The 17629-nt window shown below is 38.8% G+C and overlaps 3 protein-coding genes across 10 annotated transcripts; 1 reads left to right on the top strand and 2 right to left on the bottom strand.

Moving 5' to 3' along the window:
* On the bottom strand, window positions 1-6233 carry dtd2 (D-aminoacyl-tRNA deacylase 2). 7 transcript variants are annotated; one of them, XM_027008850.2, is made up of 13 exons: window positions 6045-6233; window positions 5416-5534; window positions 5018-5318; window positions 4748-4937; window positions 4331-4619; window positions 3805-4108; window positions 3202-3388; window positions 2913-3117; window positions 1862-2174; window positions 1438-1632; window positions 1145-1286; window positions 914-983; window positions 1-491 (listed from the first exon to the last, which is right to left on the bottom strand). In XM_027008850.2, exons 2-13 carry the CDS (start codon window positions 5531-5533, stop codon window positions 166-168), a joined length of 2640 nt encoding a protein of 879 aa, XP_026864651.2. In that variant the 5' UTR covers window position 5534; window positions 6045-6233; the 3' UTR covers window positions 1-165. The 7 variants fall into 7 exon arrangements, with proteins under 7 accessions (XP_026864651.2, XP_026864650.2, XP_035388997.1 ...); XM_027008849.2 differs by having other exon boundaries at window positions 5850-6233; XM_035533104.1 differs by having other exon boundaries at window positions 1145-1283; window positions 5416-6233.
* A 287-nt stretch (window positions 6234-6520) lies between these two features.
* On the bottom strand, window positions 6521-7327 carry LOC113576677 (D-aminoacyl-tRNA deacylase 2-like). The gene is made up of 3 exons (XM_027008905.2): window positions 7202-7327; window positions 6983-7052; window positions 6521-6889 (listed from the first exon to the last, which is right to left on the bottom strand). Exons 1-3 carry the CDS (start codon window positions 7307-7309, stop codon window positions 6564-6566), a joined length of 504 nt encoding a protein of 167 aa, XP_026864706.1. The 5' UTR covers window positions 7310-7327; the 3' UTR covers window positions 6521-6563.
* A 360-nt stretch (window positions 7328-7687) lies between these two features.
* nubpl (nucleotide binding protein-like) lies at window positions 7688-14509 on the top strand. 2 transcript variants are annotated; one of them, XM_027008903.2, is made up of 11 exons: window positions 7688-7843; window positions 8170-8317; window positions 9064-9098; window positions 9188-9278; window positions 9414-9453; window positions 9544-9634; window positions 9762-9855; window positions 12052-12137; window positions 12552-12672; window positions 13036-13118; window positions 13500-14509. In XM_027008903.2, exons 1-11 carry the CDS (start codon window positions 7715-7717, stop codon window positions 13560-13562), a joined length of 981 nt encoding a protein of 326 aa, XP_026864704.1. In that variant the 5' UTR covers window positions 7688-7714; the 3' UTR covers window positions 13563-14509. The 2 variants fall into 2 exon arrangements, with proteins under 2 accessions (XP_026864704.1, XP_026864705.1); XM_027008904.2 differs by having other exon boundaries at window positions 12588-12672.
* Window positions 14510-17629: the final 3120 nt, after the last annotated feature.

The raw sequence follows: 17629 nt of genomic DNA on the forward strand, positions 1-17629 counted from the left end.
TTAAACAAATACCACTTTATTTTCACAAACCAGTTACACAACCTCAGACAATAGGAGTTCCAATGGAAGGAATGAGAATTCAAATACTGATTCAAACAAAGAATCTGGCAGAAAACTTTCACAGCATGGTAAATGTTACCAAAAGAAATTCCCGTAAGTGCAAGTTCAAAACTCAATTACATGAGTGAGCGGTCCATTGCTGGTAAGGTATATTGTCTGCATGTTTCCGTAGACTCCATGTCGGACAACTGCCCCTGCCTCGGAGCACTTTTTGGATGCTCCCAGTTCCTTTTCACACAGGGAGACAAAATGTTTGTACAGGTGCAGGCCTTTCCACCGCTCAATGGAGCCATGGTTCAACACCTTGAATCCTTTAACCACCCCCGTCATGGTGTCCTGTGGAACGATTAGCACACTCCCTGGAAGCTCCAAGATGGAGACATGCCTGCCACTACTGGCTGGGAAGAACTGCACATTGAGCAAGGAATTCACTGTGGAATTGAGAACATGTTTTGGCTGTCAGCTTCAAGACCATCATCACTGTGTAAATTCTAGGTGATGCAAAGTATGAGGATGCAGCAATAAAAAAAATCTGAAATGCCACAAATGTTATAAAAAGTGTATTCTGTGATTACATAAAAGCTCATTGAGAAATATGCTGCCCCTTTGTTTAACACAATGAAAAGATATTTTATAATGCTAAACTTTGAACTAGGAAATAAAAATACTCTATTTACTGGATAACCAATCATAAAAGGGGATATGCATGTGTGTAAGGAACACTCAATATGCTAAAATTCACAGAATGTAGGTCTAAGGTCTGTTAGATTAGACAAATTTGTCAGTGAATCAAGGCTAATATATATTTTAAATATTGTTAGCCATTATTCATTTGACCTTTCTTCATACATACCCATTTTGGGAACAATTTTCTCAGTAGCACATTTATAAAAGCACACATAGATCACCATTCCCTCACGAATCTGTAAACCAAGTAAAATGGGACCAACATTTGTTAATTGCCATTAAGAGTATGAGGCACATCTAATCAGGGGTGTCATTTGAGACGTGCTAAATGACATCCTCATACAACTTAGCATGAGGACAGTAGATTAAAGTTTGTCATGCACAGCGCATGGGATACCTCTACCCATTCGGAGTCGGACTCTGGCACCTGGGGCTTGACCTGCAGCAAGGCATGTGTACACTGCTGGACCACAGCCCTCGCACTCATAATGCAGTTTCTCCTCTCCAGTACCAAATCTTCAGGCAGATGTCCGTAACTGCTGCAAGTGGAGTAAACTGAAAACAGGCTTCTGTTGGCCCAAGATTGTCTTTTTACTGTACTCTTATTAGGAATGACTGCATTTATGAACAATATCACACTGGCATTGAGGGTCTGAAGGAATAGTTAGGGTTGCTAACACAGGTTCATACCTTGTTACTGGGTCGAGTCTTGTGGTAGCAGCTCCAGTCATTCTATTGGCAGTATTACCGTCAGGTTGACATGGAGGAAGTCCTTTTTTGGGTCTGGCACCAATCAGACACGGCTGCACAGCCAGCTGTGTGATTGACAGACTCAGCTCACCATCAGCTACCACTCTCCTGTTCATCTGACTCTGGGGGTTCAGACTACAGTAGGCAAAGGGATGACAAAGACAGGACTGGAATTTATAAAAGCACAATCTGCAAATATAACATATACATAAGACCAAATCTATAATCAAATATTCATTAATAAAATTGTACTAAATTGCAATAGCAACATGTACTAATAATAACGTTTTGATGTCAAGTATCACCATTGCACACGAGTGCTGAAGTGTACATTAGATCAGCAGTAAATGTGACTGAGCCCTACATGTCTTGTTCTTCAATGTGATCCAGAGACTCAGGCACTTCAAGGCTTCCTGGGCTAGCACAAAGCTCCATGGCACAGGGCTCTTCTGAGCCTGAACACCGAGGGCACTGTTGAATCCACAGATCTACATCAGCCCGCATGGAGCCCCAGAAGAAGTGTCTGGACACAAGCTTTAAGCACTTCTCGAACTTGATGTGGTTCATCTCATTGTGGTACACAGTGAGCGTCGACTGCACCTCCTTTCTGCTCCTCACCACCCTGCGCCTTCCATGCTCCTGTATGCCTCTGCCTGACGTATAGAACAGGAAGCCATCTGAAATGGAGAGGATGGATTAGTGCATTTAGCAGTGACAGGAATAGGACGTCTATAGCCCAAAACACCTTTGACTTTTAGAAAACATGTTTAATATATTTATCATTTTAAATATATTTATATGTATATTTATATGTACGGGCTTGACTAGCAATTGCAAGGTTGCCAGTTCAAGCTCCACCACCGCCAAGTTGCCACTCTTGGGTCCCTGAGTAAGGCCCTTAACCCTCAATTTCTCAAGTTGTATTCAGCCATAATTGTCATAATTGTCATTGAGGCATAAAAGTCGCTTTGGATAAAGGTGTCAGCTAAATGTCATAAATGTAAATGTATCAGTTTTCACAATTTTCACATTAGCTATGTTTTGCTGCATGTAACACTCCTGAATAATTCTTGTTTATTGAATAATTATTTGAATAATCAGGTCATATAGTTCACATTTTTAGTAACAATGATTCATCTAATGTTGCCTCTACATGCAAAGTCAAGTCTAACTGAAACTGTTCATGTTAAACAATTCTTACATTATATGTAATCTGTATATTTACAGATGCACATCATTGTTTTACACATTTTTATTATATTTGTAGGAACACAATGATTTAATTACATACTACCTTTTCTCTAAAAATTTATTCTGCAGTTTTTAAAAGTAAAAGTGCTTTCTGCTCATAAGCAATTTGTCTATTAAGTGCTGCTAATTCCACAAATACAAAAACACTAAGGCAAGTAACTTACCATGCATAGCAAATCTGGAGCAGAGTCTCCTGAAAGTGTTTTTCTCCACAGAGGTGAGGCCTGGTGGATAGCCCTTTCCACTCAAATATTTCTCAATTGCATCATATTTGGAGAAAAATGCATGCTGGTTGTTTGAATTATCCTGTGGTTCACAAGAGCTCCTCCTCTCAGCCGAACTGCGAGGAGCATCTTCCCCTTCCTTACCCTGTGAGGAAATGTCAGCACAGAAGTGTAACCCCACATAGCTCTGAAGATATGGGGTGAAAAGCACATACTCACAGCAGTGTACCTGTGAGGTGCAGAGGAGCAGGGTGGGGACTGCATGAGACTTGAGGCAAACAGAGTCCCCAGAGCGGCTGAAGCAGTCATCCGTGAAGTGAGTGGAGCATACGACGGAGCGTGGCCGGGGTTGCCAATTTACTCTGCGCAGGTTTCTGATCCACTCATTGAGTCGCTGTGGCTCATCAAATGGAAACCTGAGGAAGTAAAGTATAGGATTAAATGTTGATTGCTTATATCATAATTAAGAGACACCCACCTTAAAGCTAAATTATCTCACACCAGTAAACAGTCAATAATACTAACACAACAGGGTTATCTCAACAATCCCCACTACCTCTTTGTCACATTAGTATAAGGAAAGACTATTCCTTTAACAACCCAACCCAGTTCTTTAAACCTACCAGATGGCTGTAACATAGGTCCCAGTGTAACTGCACCATGCATTCAGTGTTTTTAATGGCTTGGTTCAGGCTTATTGGGAGGTGGTTCCCGAGGGCTTAGTTGAGAAATGCTACTTTAATACATCCTATCAGTTCAGCAAACATCTTTAAAATTAATGTTAGTGTGACAATAATTTTAAATCCCTAAGGCTACAGTGCTCTCGCCTCACCTGTGAAAGGTCAGGCCCAGTGCTCTCTCCAGAGGTCCGTTGTAGTTGTTGCAGCTGTAAACAGCACAACGGTATTTTTGTGTCGCCTCATCCATCTCCATGCAGAACTGGCAGTTGCCAATCCATTCCTCTATGTCCCTAGTAATGGTGCCCCAGTAGTAAAGCTTAGATATTGAGCTCAAACATCTGCTCATTCCAAAGTGGCCTCTTTTGTCATGGTGTTCCTTTAGCACCTGAACGACTTCCTCCTGGCTTCGGAGAACTCTGCGATGCTTAGAGCCATGGCGGTAATACAGGACTCCATCTTATCACAACATTATTACAATGTTACAAAAACATTTTTCAAACTAGCTAATTTTTAAGTATCTCCATAAAAGAATGGATCCACTGACATGGTACATTATGAGCACTAAACAGTTCAGACAGTAACATGTAAATACTAAGATCAAATCAAATATGGTCAGAATGAGATCAGTCTACAAGATTCTTCTTTGTTCCCAGAAAAAAAAAAAGTCCTTGGACTTACCTTGGTAACAGAAGCGCTTGGCACACCTCCTGACTGTGTACTTCTTGCAATAGGGGGTGCTCCTATATACGCCTGTGCGCAAGTACTTCTCCAAAGCATCATACCTTCTGAAATGCGGCTCAGACTTGGAGCTCAGAAGGTGTCTGTTCACACCACTTCCCTTTGTCCTGGTCTGCACAGTGAGAGCTTTGGAATAAGGGTGCTCCACATGGACTATGTCCTCATCTGCAGAGGGAAGCTCCTCCCCCCCAGATTCCATGGATACACCATCACAGCATTCATTATTAACCTATTTTAATAATTAAAATTTGAAAATGCCATAAGCACAATTTCCCTTGATACTTCTGAACATAGTGTACTCATATTTCAATGAAAAGTGGTCATAGAACTAAATCAGACATGTCATTTGCAAGTCACCTCCTGTTGTGAGGATGGTTCAACTGTGGGCACAGCATCAGATTTAAGGCAAATACTGTTTGCGCTTCGATCAAAGCTGTCTGCTGTGAAATGTTTGGAACATATAGCTGATCTGCTATGGAGAGACCAGCGGTCTCTGTGAGCAAAGCTGATCCAACAGTTGAGTCTGCTTGGATCACCAAATGGAAACCTGTTGGCAAATTAAGATATACTTATCATGAATATGTATACAAAATGAATTCAATCTTAGTAAACCTGTATAATTCATACCTGTGTAAACTGACACCATCTTCACCATCAGCCAGTCCAGCATTTTCACACCCAGGGACAATGCACTGTAATCGTACCATGGGACTGGGAGGATGGGCACAACCATTACAGTTGTCTATCCAATCTGTGATGTCCTTGGTCATTGAGCGCCAGTAGTACAGAACTGACACAGCTTTCAGGCACCTAGAGCGGCCCGCATGTTTGCGGTTGTTATGATGTTCGGTCAGCACTGCTTTTACATCTTCTTCAGTGCGAAGCACTTTACGCTGGCGTTTTCCATCCACATACCAAAGAGCACCATCTAAAGGAAAGGAAAACATTGCTTAGGTTCAGTTAGCAAATGAAAATCTAGAAAAGCAATGAAGACAATGTAATCTGTAATGCTGAAAATGACTCACCAGTCCAAAAAAATTTCTTACTGCACCTTCTTATTATACGTTTTGAAGTTTTATCATGTTTTGTGTATATCCCAAATCGAAGGTACTTCTCTACTTCATCAAAGTTGTTAAAGTTCATCCTACAGACATTTAAATTTGATAAAGCAACATAAATCTGCTTTTGTATTAAGTTGCAATTAATTAAAATATGATACATTGATAAACCTAGTGATAACGTGTCATTATCCCTGAATAATCTTAACCTTTTGTGGAAGTCTCAAGAAATTGACATACAAACGTTTAGTCTCCAATTCTGTAACCTACATCACATATATGCTCGAAATGAAGCTACTGGATAGCTCTTCCCATCCTAGCATCCAACTCCTATCCACTAACATGTTAGAGGGCTAGCTAGCTAACTAAAACTTTCCACTATATAAACTTTCACCACTCACAGTGCGAAATGCTTTAGCAACAGGTATAAAGCTGAAGTAATTTTGTTTTAACAACTTTCCTTCATAGACGACTCTTCAGTAGGAACGGTGACCTGATTTTTATGTGTATTTAAGTTTGTTCGTGTAGATTCAAAGAAGCGGACTAGCGTTAACTATCATAGACCAACAAGAGAGATTTCTAAGGGCAATTTTTACAGGGCATCAGGCTTGCCCGGACATCTTCACCGATCCAACGTCTTTTCCGCTTTGAATTTGCTTTAAAAGAAGTCCAACCTACTAAAATTAACAAACGTATCTATTTTTGTGGCATTTGAATATACTGAATAAAAAGCAAAAAATCTGTCTAAAATGTGCAATCATTAAAAATCGACTACACTTTACGGGTCTTCACGACACTTCCTGTTTCTGTACGTCAAAATAAAAGTTGACCAATCGACGTGAAAACCTCTATGTAGATAAGTGATCGTATTATGTAGATTTGTTGTGAGGTTACGGGAAATTTCAGACACGTTTTGATGCTGCAGACTACAGTCGGTTTATCGGTTCTCTCTTAAATCTCTCAAATGATTTGTAAATGAGAATGGTGATGCTTCACATACACCTTCACAGTAGAATACAGAACCACACGAATAGCCAACTCTGAAAGAATAACAGCTCATTTATCACAAACACTTTAATGAAGTTGTTACTTGTCCATGTCGAGACATTAAATTCTTAAAATTCCATTAAATGGGTGTAGGGTCCATTTGTATCCAGCTTCAGGATTTGTCTGTTACCATACGTTCCATGTTTGACTTCTGTTCCAGCTTCGCTGCATTTGCAAGACAAACTAAGCTCATTCTCACAATGGGCGACAAAGCTAGCATAAAGCCTCTGTCCATCCTCTTTGCCAATGTTGCCATGGTACTGCATGCCTTTACCCTTAGGTTTTCCTCCCAGTGTTGCTTGAGGTACAATAAGAACACTGCCAGGTAATTCGAGGACTGAAGTATACTTCCCAGAATCTGTTTCACAAATCTTCATGTTTAGTAGACCGTTCACTGCCAGGGACAAAAACGGATCAAATAAATTAGTTTCTGAGTGGTATCTATTTACATCAGCGTTTAGATTAATCTTGAGAAATAGACCAATACCCATTTTGGGGATTATATCTTCGGTTGCACCCTTGAAGAAACAGACATAGATAACCATTCCCCGGCTAATCTGTGAGGAAATGTTAACACAATCAGTATAGTTAATCAGCGAACTAAAACCAGAAATAGTTTAGTTAGAAAAATAGAAATCAGTATAGTTAATCACCACTAAACCAGAACTTAAATTGCCAGGTAATTGCGATAGGATTGTTAACCTACCTCAACCCATTCGGCCCCACTCTTGGCTTCCGAAAGTTTCACCTGAAGTTTTGCATGTAGACACTGCTGAACAACTACTCGAGCTCTTATTGAAGATTCGTTGGCCATCGTCGTGACATAAAAAACGTCAGTGTGGAGAGCTGACAATCACCGGACAAAGAAATGCTAAAACAATCAACTTAAGATGACTATGTTGTTTAGAAGCGCATTTAATGCTCACATGAATTGGATGCCTTTAAAGATAACGTTTTAGTTCCGCACAACGTCATCAAAAATCGCCTTGGATATGTATCTTTACAATGTTTTCTTTCGTGGAGACTTTAATTTGAACTCACAGCTTTAAATCTTTATGTGTGTAGGTCTTCTTTGTCTCTACCCTTCTGGAAATTACTGTGCAATTTTGCATGAATTTCGAGAAGGTCAGAGAAATGTATTAATTGAGTTGCACGACTAGCCAGTGAAATGGGAAAGTTAGGATACCCTTTATTTAGCCACTGATCGAATCACTCAGCAATGTTTTATCATAGCTACAAAACGTTGTCACATGTATATAAGTTTGCCTTTGCTAATTCTGCATTATGGTCAGGTAGTAGAATTTTCCCACCACCTCCAATGATGTGTAAGCACGAAGTTCGTTTTAAGGTAAGTACCTTGTCAGCTATAGCCAGTTCTTAAATGGTAGCTGCAGCCACCTATTACGACAGCCGTGCAAGCTACTAATGTAAGCAGATAACCGACGTCTCAAAACTGGAATTTAGAAACTACTCTGGCTGATATCTTAATGCGTTTCATTCTGATATTTACAAACGTTCTGGATGTCATACTATTATCAGTTACCAATTTTAATATGTTGCAAGCTGCAGTTGCAGAATTGTAATGCATTGCCAATAGCTGCCACAGTTTTCTGGAACTAAATGCTCAAATGTGCACCTGGTCTATGACGAGTTATGAATCGTTTCGCTGGGTAGATTTCAGGTGTTCATGAAAGATCATCACAAGAAAAACAGAAGGCACACATGGCACGAGGCCTTCCCAAACAAAAACCAATAACTGGTGTTAAAGAGGTCATTGTTGTTGCATCAGGAAAAGGTGGTGTAGGAAAATCTACAACAGCAGGTAACTTGTCCTTTTGGTTGTCTTTGAATTTACAATCAATTTGAGATGGCTGCAGATATTTACATGAGCAGATGAGGTCTATAAGATATTCCAATTGAATTTTAACCAACTTTGACATGGTATAATAAAATGTGCCACTAAAAACAACTCTCTCTTTCAAGTGTATCACAAAACAGCAAGATCCATAGAGTTGATATGAGACAGTAATAATGCAATTAACAAGTGACTGATCAGAGAGTAACTTTATTTTAAATGGAATGAACACACTAATGTCAGTGAAGTAAAACAAATGAGAGCAGGATTATAATACAACAAAAGAATGTTTGCCATGTATTATGTTCAGTTAAATGTTATTTGTAGGAGGCCAAGGCTGAGAGCTTTGGCGATGTTTTGGACTGACATTTTCTCAGGTGACGGTATCATTTGAAGAAACAGGAGATGTTTAGGAATCAGCTCTCACTCTGGAAAGGAAAATATGATTCATAAAAAATGTCAAATAAGCAAGAATACAAAGCTAGATTTACATCCATTTTTTTTCCATGTTATATCTCTCTTCCATTCCAGGTCAAAATTGAACCAAATCCAGAACTCACTGTCATGATGTCTGATACTTGAGACTACTTTCTGCCTAATTTTCTAAAATAGCTCAAAGATTTCTTTTGGCTAATGTCAAAACCAATTTCAGCAGTTAATTTTTCATTGAGGCACCTGATTTACATTACTAATTTTTATACTTTTTATTACAGTGAATCTTGCTCTTGGTCTTCTGGCTAATGATCGGGTAATTCTATCACCTTCAGTATCATCCATTTTAATGCTGCAGCCCATCTTCCAGTGCCTTGCATCTTTTCTCTCATATCTTTTCTGCAGAGTAAGTCAGTGGGACTTTTAGATGCTGATGTTTATGGTCCCTCAGTTCCAAAGCTGATGAATCTAAAAGGAAACCCAGAGTTAACAGAGAGTAGGTGATATTAAATGGTAATATGTGTATTTTCTTTGGAATAAAAACACCACTAGAGTATGGTAACAGAGTCATAACATAGGGTTAGAGGACCACAACATTTTGTCCAATAGTTTTTTTTTCTTTAAATTTCAGATAACCTAATGAGACCCCTTATGAATTTTGGGATCCCTTGGTAAGTATAAGACATATTATAGGATGTGCAGCACATTTTTGCTTGATCATGAATACCAGTTTAACTGCCTGTTTGCCCTTCTCACCTCAGTATGTCAATGGGTTTTCTCATTGAAGATACTGTGCCCATTGTGTGGAGAGGTCTAATGGTAATGTCAGCCATTGAGAAGCTCCTAAGGCAGGTGTGTGCTTTTAAATTTGTCTGAGGTCTTGACTCTATATGGTTGTTAATTTCTTAGTTCAACTAAATAATTTTGTGCTAGGCTTGAAATGTTTTCAATATTATATGGGTGTTATGTGTTTGTTTAGGTAGACTGGGGTTTTTTGGATTACTTAGTAATAGACATGCCACCTGGAACGGGGGACATCCAACTCTCTATAATACAGAATGTCCCAATAGCAGGTAAGAAAGGAAAAGGTTTTTGCATATTAATATTCAGTATTAAATAGGTCTATACACTATATGTACACTCATGGGCCACTTTATTAGGCACACCTGTTGGACTGCTCTTTAACACAAATGTCTAATCAGCCAATCACATGGCAGCATCTCAGTGCATTTAGGCATGCAATATTGGCCTCACTGAATTCAGTGCTATCTAGCTAAACACCTTCATATAATGTCTCTGACGACTGCAATGTGATGTTCAGAGTGTTTTATCCAATGAATGGTATAAAACCGAAAATGCAAACTTGTACAAATAAGTAATGCTTACATAGAATCATGAATAAATACATTTATCAATTTGCTGCACTATAGTCAGCAACCAGAACACCATGCTTAGCGCTTGACAATTTGTGAAGATTCAATAAAACAATGATATACATCATCACCCAAGCTTCATTATCCAATAGCCCACTTAAACCACAAATTAGCAATAGTAAAACATTAGTATTCACAGAGAGTGCCTTTTAAGTAATAAACACAGATTATGATGGATTCTCCCTGAATTATTCCTGTTCCACTGCTTCCTACAGTTCTTCCTATTTAGCCAGCAGGTGTCAATAAACTGCCAACAAATTTAACTGGCCTGGCCAGAACACATGTACACATGGTCAAGACAACCTGATGAAGCATCAGGATGAGCATCAGAATGAGGAAGAAAGGTGATATAAGTGACTTTGAACGTGGCATGGTTATTGGTGCAAAATGGGCTAGTTTGAGTATTTCAGAAATTGCTAATTTAATCTGGAATTTTCACACATGACCATCTTTAGGGTTTATAGAGAATGGTCTAAAAAATAAAAAATGGCAAAAATGCCTTGTTGATGCCAGATGCCAGAGGAGAATGGCCAGCTTTGTTTAAAATCCAAGAAAGGCAATAGTAACTCAAAAACCTCGATACAACCAAGGTATGTAGAAGAGCATCTCTGAACGCACATGTTGAACCTTGAGTCAGATGGGCTACAGCTGCAGTTGACCACACTTGGTGCCACTCCTGTCAGCTAAGAACAGGCTACAATTCACATGAGCTCACCAAAATAGGAAAATAGAAGATCGGAACATTGCCGGGTCTAATATTTCTCGATTTGTGCTGCAACGTTCAGATGGTAGGGTCAGAATTTGGTGTAAACAACAATAAAGCATGGCTCCATCCTGCCTTGTATCAGGCTGCTGGTGGTGTAAATATGTGGTGGATATTTTCTTGGCACACTTTGGGCCCTTTAGTGCCAACTGAGCATCATTTAAATTACTTGAGTATTGTTACTGACCATGTCCATCTGTTTATGACCACAGTGTACCCATCTTCTGATGGCTACTTCCAGCAGGATAACACGCCATTTCATAAAGCTCAAATAATCTCAAACTGGTTTCTTGAACATGACAATAGGTTTACTGTACTCAAATGGCCTCCACACCAGATCTCAAGCCAATAGAGCACCTTTGGGATGTGGTGGAACAGGAGCTTGGCATTATGGATGTGCAGCCAATGAACCTACAGAAACTGTATGATGCTATTGTATCAATATGGACCAAAGTCTCTGAGGAATTTTTCCAGCAACTTGTTGAATACATGCCATGAAGGCATTTGACATTTCTGAAGCCAAAAGGTGGTCCAACCCAGTACCAGCAAGGTGTACCTTATAAAGTGGCAAGTGCGTGTAAACATAGTATAATGTATTGTAAAGTGTTTGAGTAAAAAAAAGGTTATACATCATAAATTTATTGTACACTTCAATCCATATATTTGGTCTTTGGAACATCCCTCTTCAGTGTCTAGCAATAGCTTGCCACCATAGAGGGTAATAGGTTTGGGATTTTTTGCAGAAAGCAAAATCATCACTGAACAGTAGTTACAGTGGCAATGTTTTGTTTTGACTCTGCACTTTGCCAATTTGGAACTGAAATGAAACAATGAGCAAAGATTAACTTAAAGTGCACAATTTAAGATTTAGTTAGTGGTGTTTACACATACATTTCACGATATATTAAAGTGTAATACATTTTTTGCAAAAGTATTGTGCTCTTGTGGAACCAGACACCTTCCAATGTTTGGCATCTTTTTCTCTGTTCTATAAAGTAGCCCATCCAGTCTGTACGATAATTGTGTCACTTTATTACCACAGAGTAATGGTATATGTCTGCTTTGCCTTGCAGGTGCTGTGATAGTGTCCACTCCACAGGACATTGCCTTGGTAGATGCACGCAGAGGTGCTGAGATGTTCCGCAAGGTTAAAGTGCCGGTGAGACTAAAAGCATCTCTGAGGGGTTTGTAATGGAAGAATAAAACTAGATATTTTGTGCCCTTCAGGACAAAGCTGCGTATGTTACCAAAAGAATGGAGAATGGTTTTAGCCATCTAGGTAGTCTTTACTATTTGAAATTAATGTAGGACTATACAGAGCTAGTATCTAAAGCCTAACCATAATATTTATAAGAAAAGCTGGACTTGCTTGCAAACGTCTTGCAAAAAGAAGCTTTATAAAAACATTTAATCCAATAAATTCATGCACAATAGTAAAATTACATTGAATGTTTTAAGATTTTACTTATACTGATCTGACATGAGACTTCAGGGAGAAACATGTCATTGTCTGCCCTATCTCTCAATACTTGCTAAAGTGCCAGCAGAGGTGAGAGGTCTTTTTTCTTTGTAGGTTCTGGGCTTGGTTCAAAACATGAGTGTTTTCCAGTGTCCCCAGTGCCACCACCAGACGCACATCTTTGGGTCAGATGGGGCTAAAGAATTGGCTCATACTCTTGGAGTAGAGGTTCTTGGTAAGGCTTGGTTTTTCAGAAGAAGTCTTAAATGGAAAAGGTTCCCCAGAAACAAAAACACTCTCTATTCTTAGCATTGTGAAAGCATCCATGGTGCGTATTACTGTTGTTCAGTTTTACTGGTGCACAAGATCTTGACTTACTGGTGAAACTGTAAAGGAAATTTTTTAACTATAAATTAGCTTGTGAGGGGGAGTAAACCAAGTAAACTATGATATACATTTGATATACATTTTTCCTTTAATGTTTTTACCATTTAAATAATCTCATTTGCTATTAAAACTGATCAGCAGTTCACATTCAGTGAATGCATTATGGGCCAGCCTGTACCTCTGTCTGTTTTTTCGTTTCTTTGTTTTACAGGTGACATTCCGCTTCATCTCAACATCAGAGAGACCTCAGACACAGGTCAGCCTGTGGTTGTGTCGTCTCCTAACAGTCCTGAGGTGAGTAAATTATGTTTCTGAGTCTCCTTCCCTGTAGAAATGGTAAAGCTTGGCTACATTACATGTATAGCATTTAGTAGATGCTCTTATCTGGAGTAAATTACATATTTGTTGGTTAAATTCTGACTAAACAATCAGCTAGGCTTATATCACATTGAACACTCAAAACAGGCTGCATATATTTAAGCATCTTTATTGGGTGTTAATAAGGAAACCTTTTGTGCAAATGATATATTGTAGGTGCCACATGAATGTAAATCTATAAAGCCCTGTAACACATTATTAACCTAAATATAAAATCTTTAGTAATATGATATTTTTTTGGTTGTTTCATAGACTTATATTTTTGATAATTTTGTGTTGCTCTTCAATCAACTGCAGGCTAAAGCATACAGGAGAGTAGCCTCAGCAGTGGTGCGTCGACTTGCAGACAAGGCCCTTTGAAGCACTTCAACACTTATCCAGAGCCCTGGGGCCTGAAGGACTCTCCTAGAGCATTCAATGAGCACATGTCCAGAACAAATTTACTGTTATCACATTTGTTACATTTAATGAGAGCAAAAAATCTAACTTTTTAAAGATAGTCCCTGGGGCTGCGAGTGCTTCACTATATCATGACTGTGGATGAAGAGTATTCCAGCATGTGAGGCTCATCCATGGAGAAAACCAGTTTGCTGAAACTTCAGCCTGCAACAGCTTGCCAGTCCAGTTTCTAGTGGGGTTGATAGTTGGCACTCTGGAAGACAGATGGGTAACCACAAAAGAGAATTCTTGGGTTATTAAGATCAGTTTAGGTTAAATCCTGGCTTAACAGTGATTTGATATATAACTAGTTGAATTATTATTGCAGAGCTAGACTTCATCATGGCAGTTTGGTCTCCAGTAAACCCTGGCTATGTTGCAGTTGCTTCAAGATATGCCCATCAGGTGTTTTATTGCAGACGAGAGTCTCTGAGCCAAACTGAATGGGGCAGAAGATGTAATCCCAAATCGGACCAGTGTACCACAGACACTTTTTTCACAAAAGACCCATGGCATTAAACAATATTGTTTGAAGTATTGAAGAAGCTAAAAAAAATTTAAATGCCTGATCCACTGTTACTCATGGACAGTGATTAAATGGTTTAAAGATGGAAATTTCGGCAGATTTTTAAAAAATTTGTTCTGAATATAATTATTCATTTTATTGCTTTAGGAATGTAACAATACTGTTTCTGCACTGAGTTCTCATATAATGCGCTGCCATTTGTTGTGAACCTGTAGTTTTTCAGTCACTGTATTATTAATGCACTTCTCTGTTATCACGTAATCAAGTTTTTATATTGCATCTTTAGTTTTTTTTTTTTTGTTTTTTTTTTAAAAAGCACAATTAAACTTGCTATGCAATGAGACCTATTTTTTACATTCTCTTAATTTCCAGCTGCACGGACACATTAATCACTAGATGTCTCTGTAACTGACAATTATTTTTTCCCACATTGAGCAGAGTAAGGAGTTCGATGCAGTGTTTCACTGAGTAATCAGTTTATTATTATATTGACTAACATCAAATTTGACAGGGGGAAAGACACAGACAAAGCTTACAGAGGAAAATAAAGTTTGCCTGGGCTAAATGAGGCCACTTCTTGAAGAGTTGCTTGGCTGCCTGGACTCAACTGCAGCAGCTGTAATACCTCCAACTGCTAGATAGAGCAGCATGTGACTCACCAGGTCTACAAAGTTGCTTTTGCATCCTTGTTTCGCATACTTTACTGTTTCTGGAAGACAAGCCCCAATGTTACAACTGTATCATGACATCCCTAGAAACGACCCCAGTGAGATTTATTTTTTCCTGTCCCTGCCTCTTTTGTTTTCTCTTAAGATGACACTATGATACTTATAGCATGCCTTGTCTGTTTGGTGGAGTTTATCTGAGTACATTTTAAAACAATAAAAAACAGTTTGATGATGTTGTGAGGGTAAGCTATCTATGTTATATGTGTTTACATGGGGTAATATTTGTCACTTTGGGAAAGACAAAGGGGAGCATATCTAATCTAACAAACAGATGGATTTAAATGTTCTGCATTATTTAACACACATACAGATATACATGACTGCCAGAATTGGCAGAGGAAGAACAACTAAATTCAACAGTGCTGTGGCCCTACTATACACACCAGACACTTTATTAGTAACACCTCCACCTTGCACCTATACTCACTGCCCACAAGCTTCATGAGAGGTCCTATGGTCAGAGACTGACCACTGATGGAAAGGTAGGGGATGGCTAACACAAATTATTCATAGGAGCAAACAGAAACCACACTTGGGTAAAAGGATCATAACAGGGTGTGTTTACATAGCAGACACATGAATGTATATCATGAAACAGTTTTTGTTTTTGTTTGCTAAATATAATAATGACAAGCAGTTGAGGATTAAGATGTGAATAAACTTGTGCTACTCTGTAGTCTGAAGAGCAGTACTATTTTCTAAGATGTATGGCAGAAAAGGCAATTTAGGAATTAGTCACACACACAACATTCTGCTCTTTGAAGTTTTGATGGCCATTTACTTTAAACTGTTTGTGTTATGTTAAAAACTAAGAAATTGTTGTGTTTGAATAAGGGTACATTTTGATCTGCAGGGTCTCTTCATATCTTAACTGAAATAGCTTTCACATGCTTAAAATAGCAGACATTATTGAGATTATTGAAGTATCATTGCTGAAGCCTTAGTTTTTCAAACTGCTAAGCTATGCTGTTAGCATGCTTAAAATAAATTCCCATGATTGCTTGATGCTGATGGCTGATTTTAAGAAGCACTGGGTCACGCAGACAGCAAAAATGTTTAAATCACCCAGGCAGCATTTGTCTTTCAAAGTAAATCTTTCCATGAATTGGTATTTGGTTAAGTTCGTCTGGTCTATGTGCTTGTCTAAAGGACCCCACAGGAGAAAAGCCTGTTCCATTGTTATAAAGGCCATATCCTGAGTTCCAAAATTAAAGGAAACATATTAAACCTTTAAAGAGCTGTACTTTTCTGTAAGATTTTTTAGAACTTTTCATTGTTTTGAAACAACTGGAAATCTACCACATTTCACAGAGTTACTCTGAAACTGTCTAAAAGAACTTTGAACTTTGACTTGATAACAAGTTTTGATACCGATCACTGGCATTCTCAAAAGTCAATTTGTTTCTGCTGGATATATGGCAAAGTATAGCAAAAGGTAATGAGTGATTTGCCTATTTCCCCATCCATGGCCCCATTCCTGGTGACCTCAAAAACCTAGCCCCAACCAGTGAGACCAAGCGTGGATCTGTAACCATGGCGATGCAGCTGCGGTGCTGCCCAGGGTAAATAGCAGCAGCTGGTTCCAATTGCACTGCATGATCAGGGGCCGGGGAGAGATATACATGTTTGGGGGTTGGTGGGTTAGTAGCCTCATCCCCCAGCTCTAAGCATGAACTCAGATTATGGTTTCTGTTAGCTTGGCTAAAGCAGCCATTAGTAAAAGGTTCAGTGAACATTACTCTGAAAAGATAACATAATTTCCAACAGTGAACAATGTTAAATGACAAACATTTATCAAAATGGCCCAACAAAGGCTTTTTTGGCTCTTAGAAATAATTACATTTGTCTAGCATAATATGGCTGTAGAGAGCCATGTGGAGGGCTCAGAGGGACCCTCCAGTGCAGCTGCCCATAAATTGTCAGATCTAACAGAAGTGGGTCCCAGAGATTGGGGGGGGGGGGGGAGTGAATAATTCATAGGGAGATTGGAAAAATGGGCAGATAGCTGTGCTGATGCTGCTGTGCTTTTGATATCAGGACAAACCTGCATGGGTTAGTTAAAGTTAGTCCCAGAGCCACCTCTCTGGGATTGATTTCCTCTTAACATTGTGTGTTGCAGTCTGCCCGATGAGCTACAAAGTAGGGAAAAGTGGACAGATATGTGCTAAAGTGCATGTCTTTTTTATATAAGCAACATTTTATATATATATATATATTGCAATACAATCCACAATCAAATCTCACACACTGGAGTGTATTTGTACTCTCTGTGTGGTACGCTTCAGTCTGGTAGATTTTTAGTTTCAGGTAGAATACGTTAGCTCTACAGTCTAAAATGTTAAATGAAGAAGAAGAAGAAGAAGAAGAAGAAGAAGAAGAAGAAGAAGAATAAGGTGGTGTTATAGGGTGATGTTAAATTGTTTTGAATTGTTCTCAGAGGAAGCCAGTGAAGCACAATGGTGGATGAGACAACATTTGTCTGATGCAAATATATAACGTGATGCAATTTATTCTGCCAGATCTAAGGCCTTTGAGAATAGTCAAACACTTGACCTCTAGACTAGAGACTAAAGGACATAGGTCAGAGGTCAGAAGTTACACAGTCACTGATTTATTATTGCTCTGAGAAAAGTAAAAAAAAAAAAATGAAGAAAAAACAAAACAAAAAACACTTAGAGCTTTAAAGTAACAGTAATCTTTTAATGCAAGGAAGATTATCTCCATATTTGAGACTG

This window comes from Electrophorus electricus, chromosome 13 (genome assembly GCF_013358815.1).
Source record: "Electrophorus electricus isolate fEleEle1 chromosome 13, fEleEle1.pri, whole genome shotgun sequence".
NCBI lineage: Eukaryota > Metazoa > Chordata > Actinopteri > Gymnotiformes > Gymnotidae > Electrophorus > Electrophorus electricus.

Excerpts from the sequence above, each read along its gene's own strand:
- LOC113576677 (XM_027008905.2), bottom strand. The coding sequence starts at position 7,309 with ATGGCCAACGAATCTTCAATAAGAGCTCGAGTAGTTGTTCAGCAGTGT. Across the intron at positions 7,053-7,201 it reads GTGGGGCCGAATGGGTTGAG|ATTAGCCGGGGAATGGTTAT; the intron begins GTAGGTTAACAA and ends ATTTCCTCACAG. Across the intron at positions 6,890-6,982 it reads AGATATAATCCCCAAAATGG|TGAACGGTCTACTAAACATG; the intron begins GTATTGGTCTAT and ends TGTCCCTGGCAG.
- nubpl (XM_027008903.2), top strand. The coding sequence starts at position 7,715 with ATGTTTTATCATAGCTACAAAACGTTGTCACATGTATATAAGTTTGCC. Across the intron at positions 9,454-9,543 it reads ATGAATTTTGGGATCCCTTG|TATGTCAATGGGTTTTCTCA; the intron begins GTAAGTATAAGA and ends TTCTCACCTCAG. Across the intron at positions 12,138-12,551 it reads TCCGCAAGGTTAAAGTGCCG|GTTCTGGGCTTGGTTCAAAA; the intron begins GTGAGACTAAAA and ends TTTTCTTTGTAG.
- dtd2 (XM_035533103.1), bottom strand. The coding sequence starts at position 5,611 with ATGTATCATATTTTAATTAATTGCAACTTAATACAAAAGCAGATTTAT. Across the intron at positions 4,109-4,330 it reads CAAGCGCTTCTGTTACCAAG|ATGGAGTCCTGTATTACCGC; the intron begins GTAAGTCCAAGG and ends TGTTGTGATAAG. Across the intron at positions 984-1,144 it reads CCGACTCCGAATGGGTAGAG|ATTCGTGAGGGAATGGTGAT; the intron begins GTATCCCATGCG and ends CTTGGTTTACAG.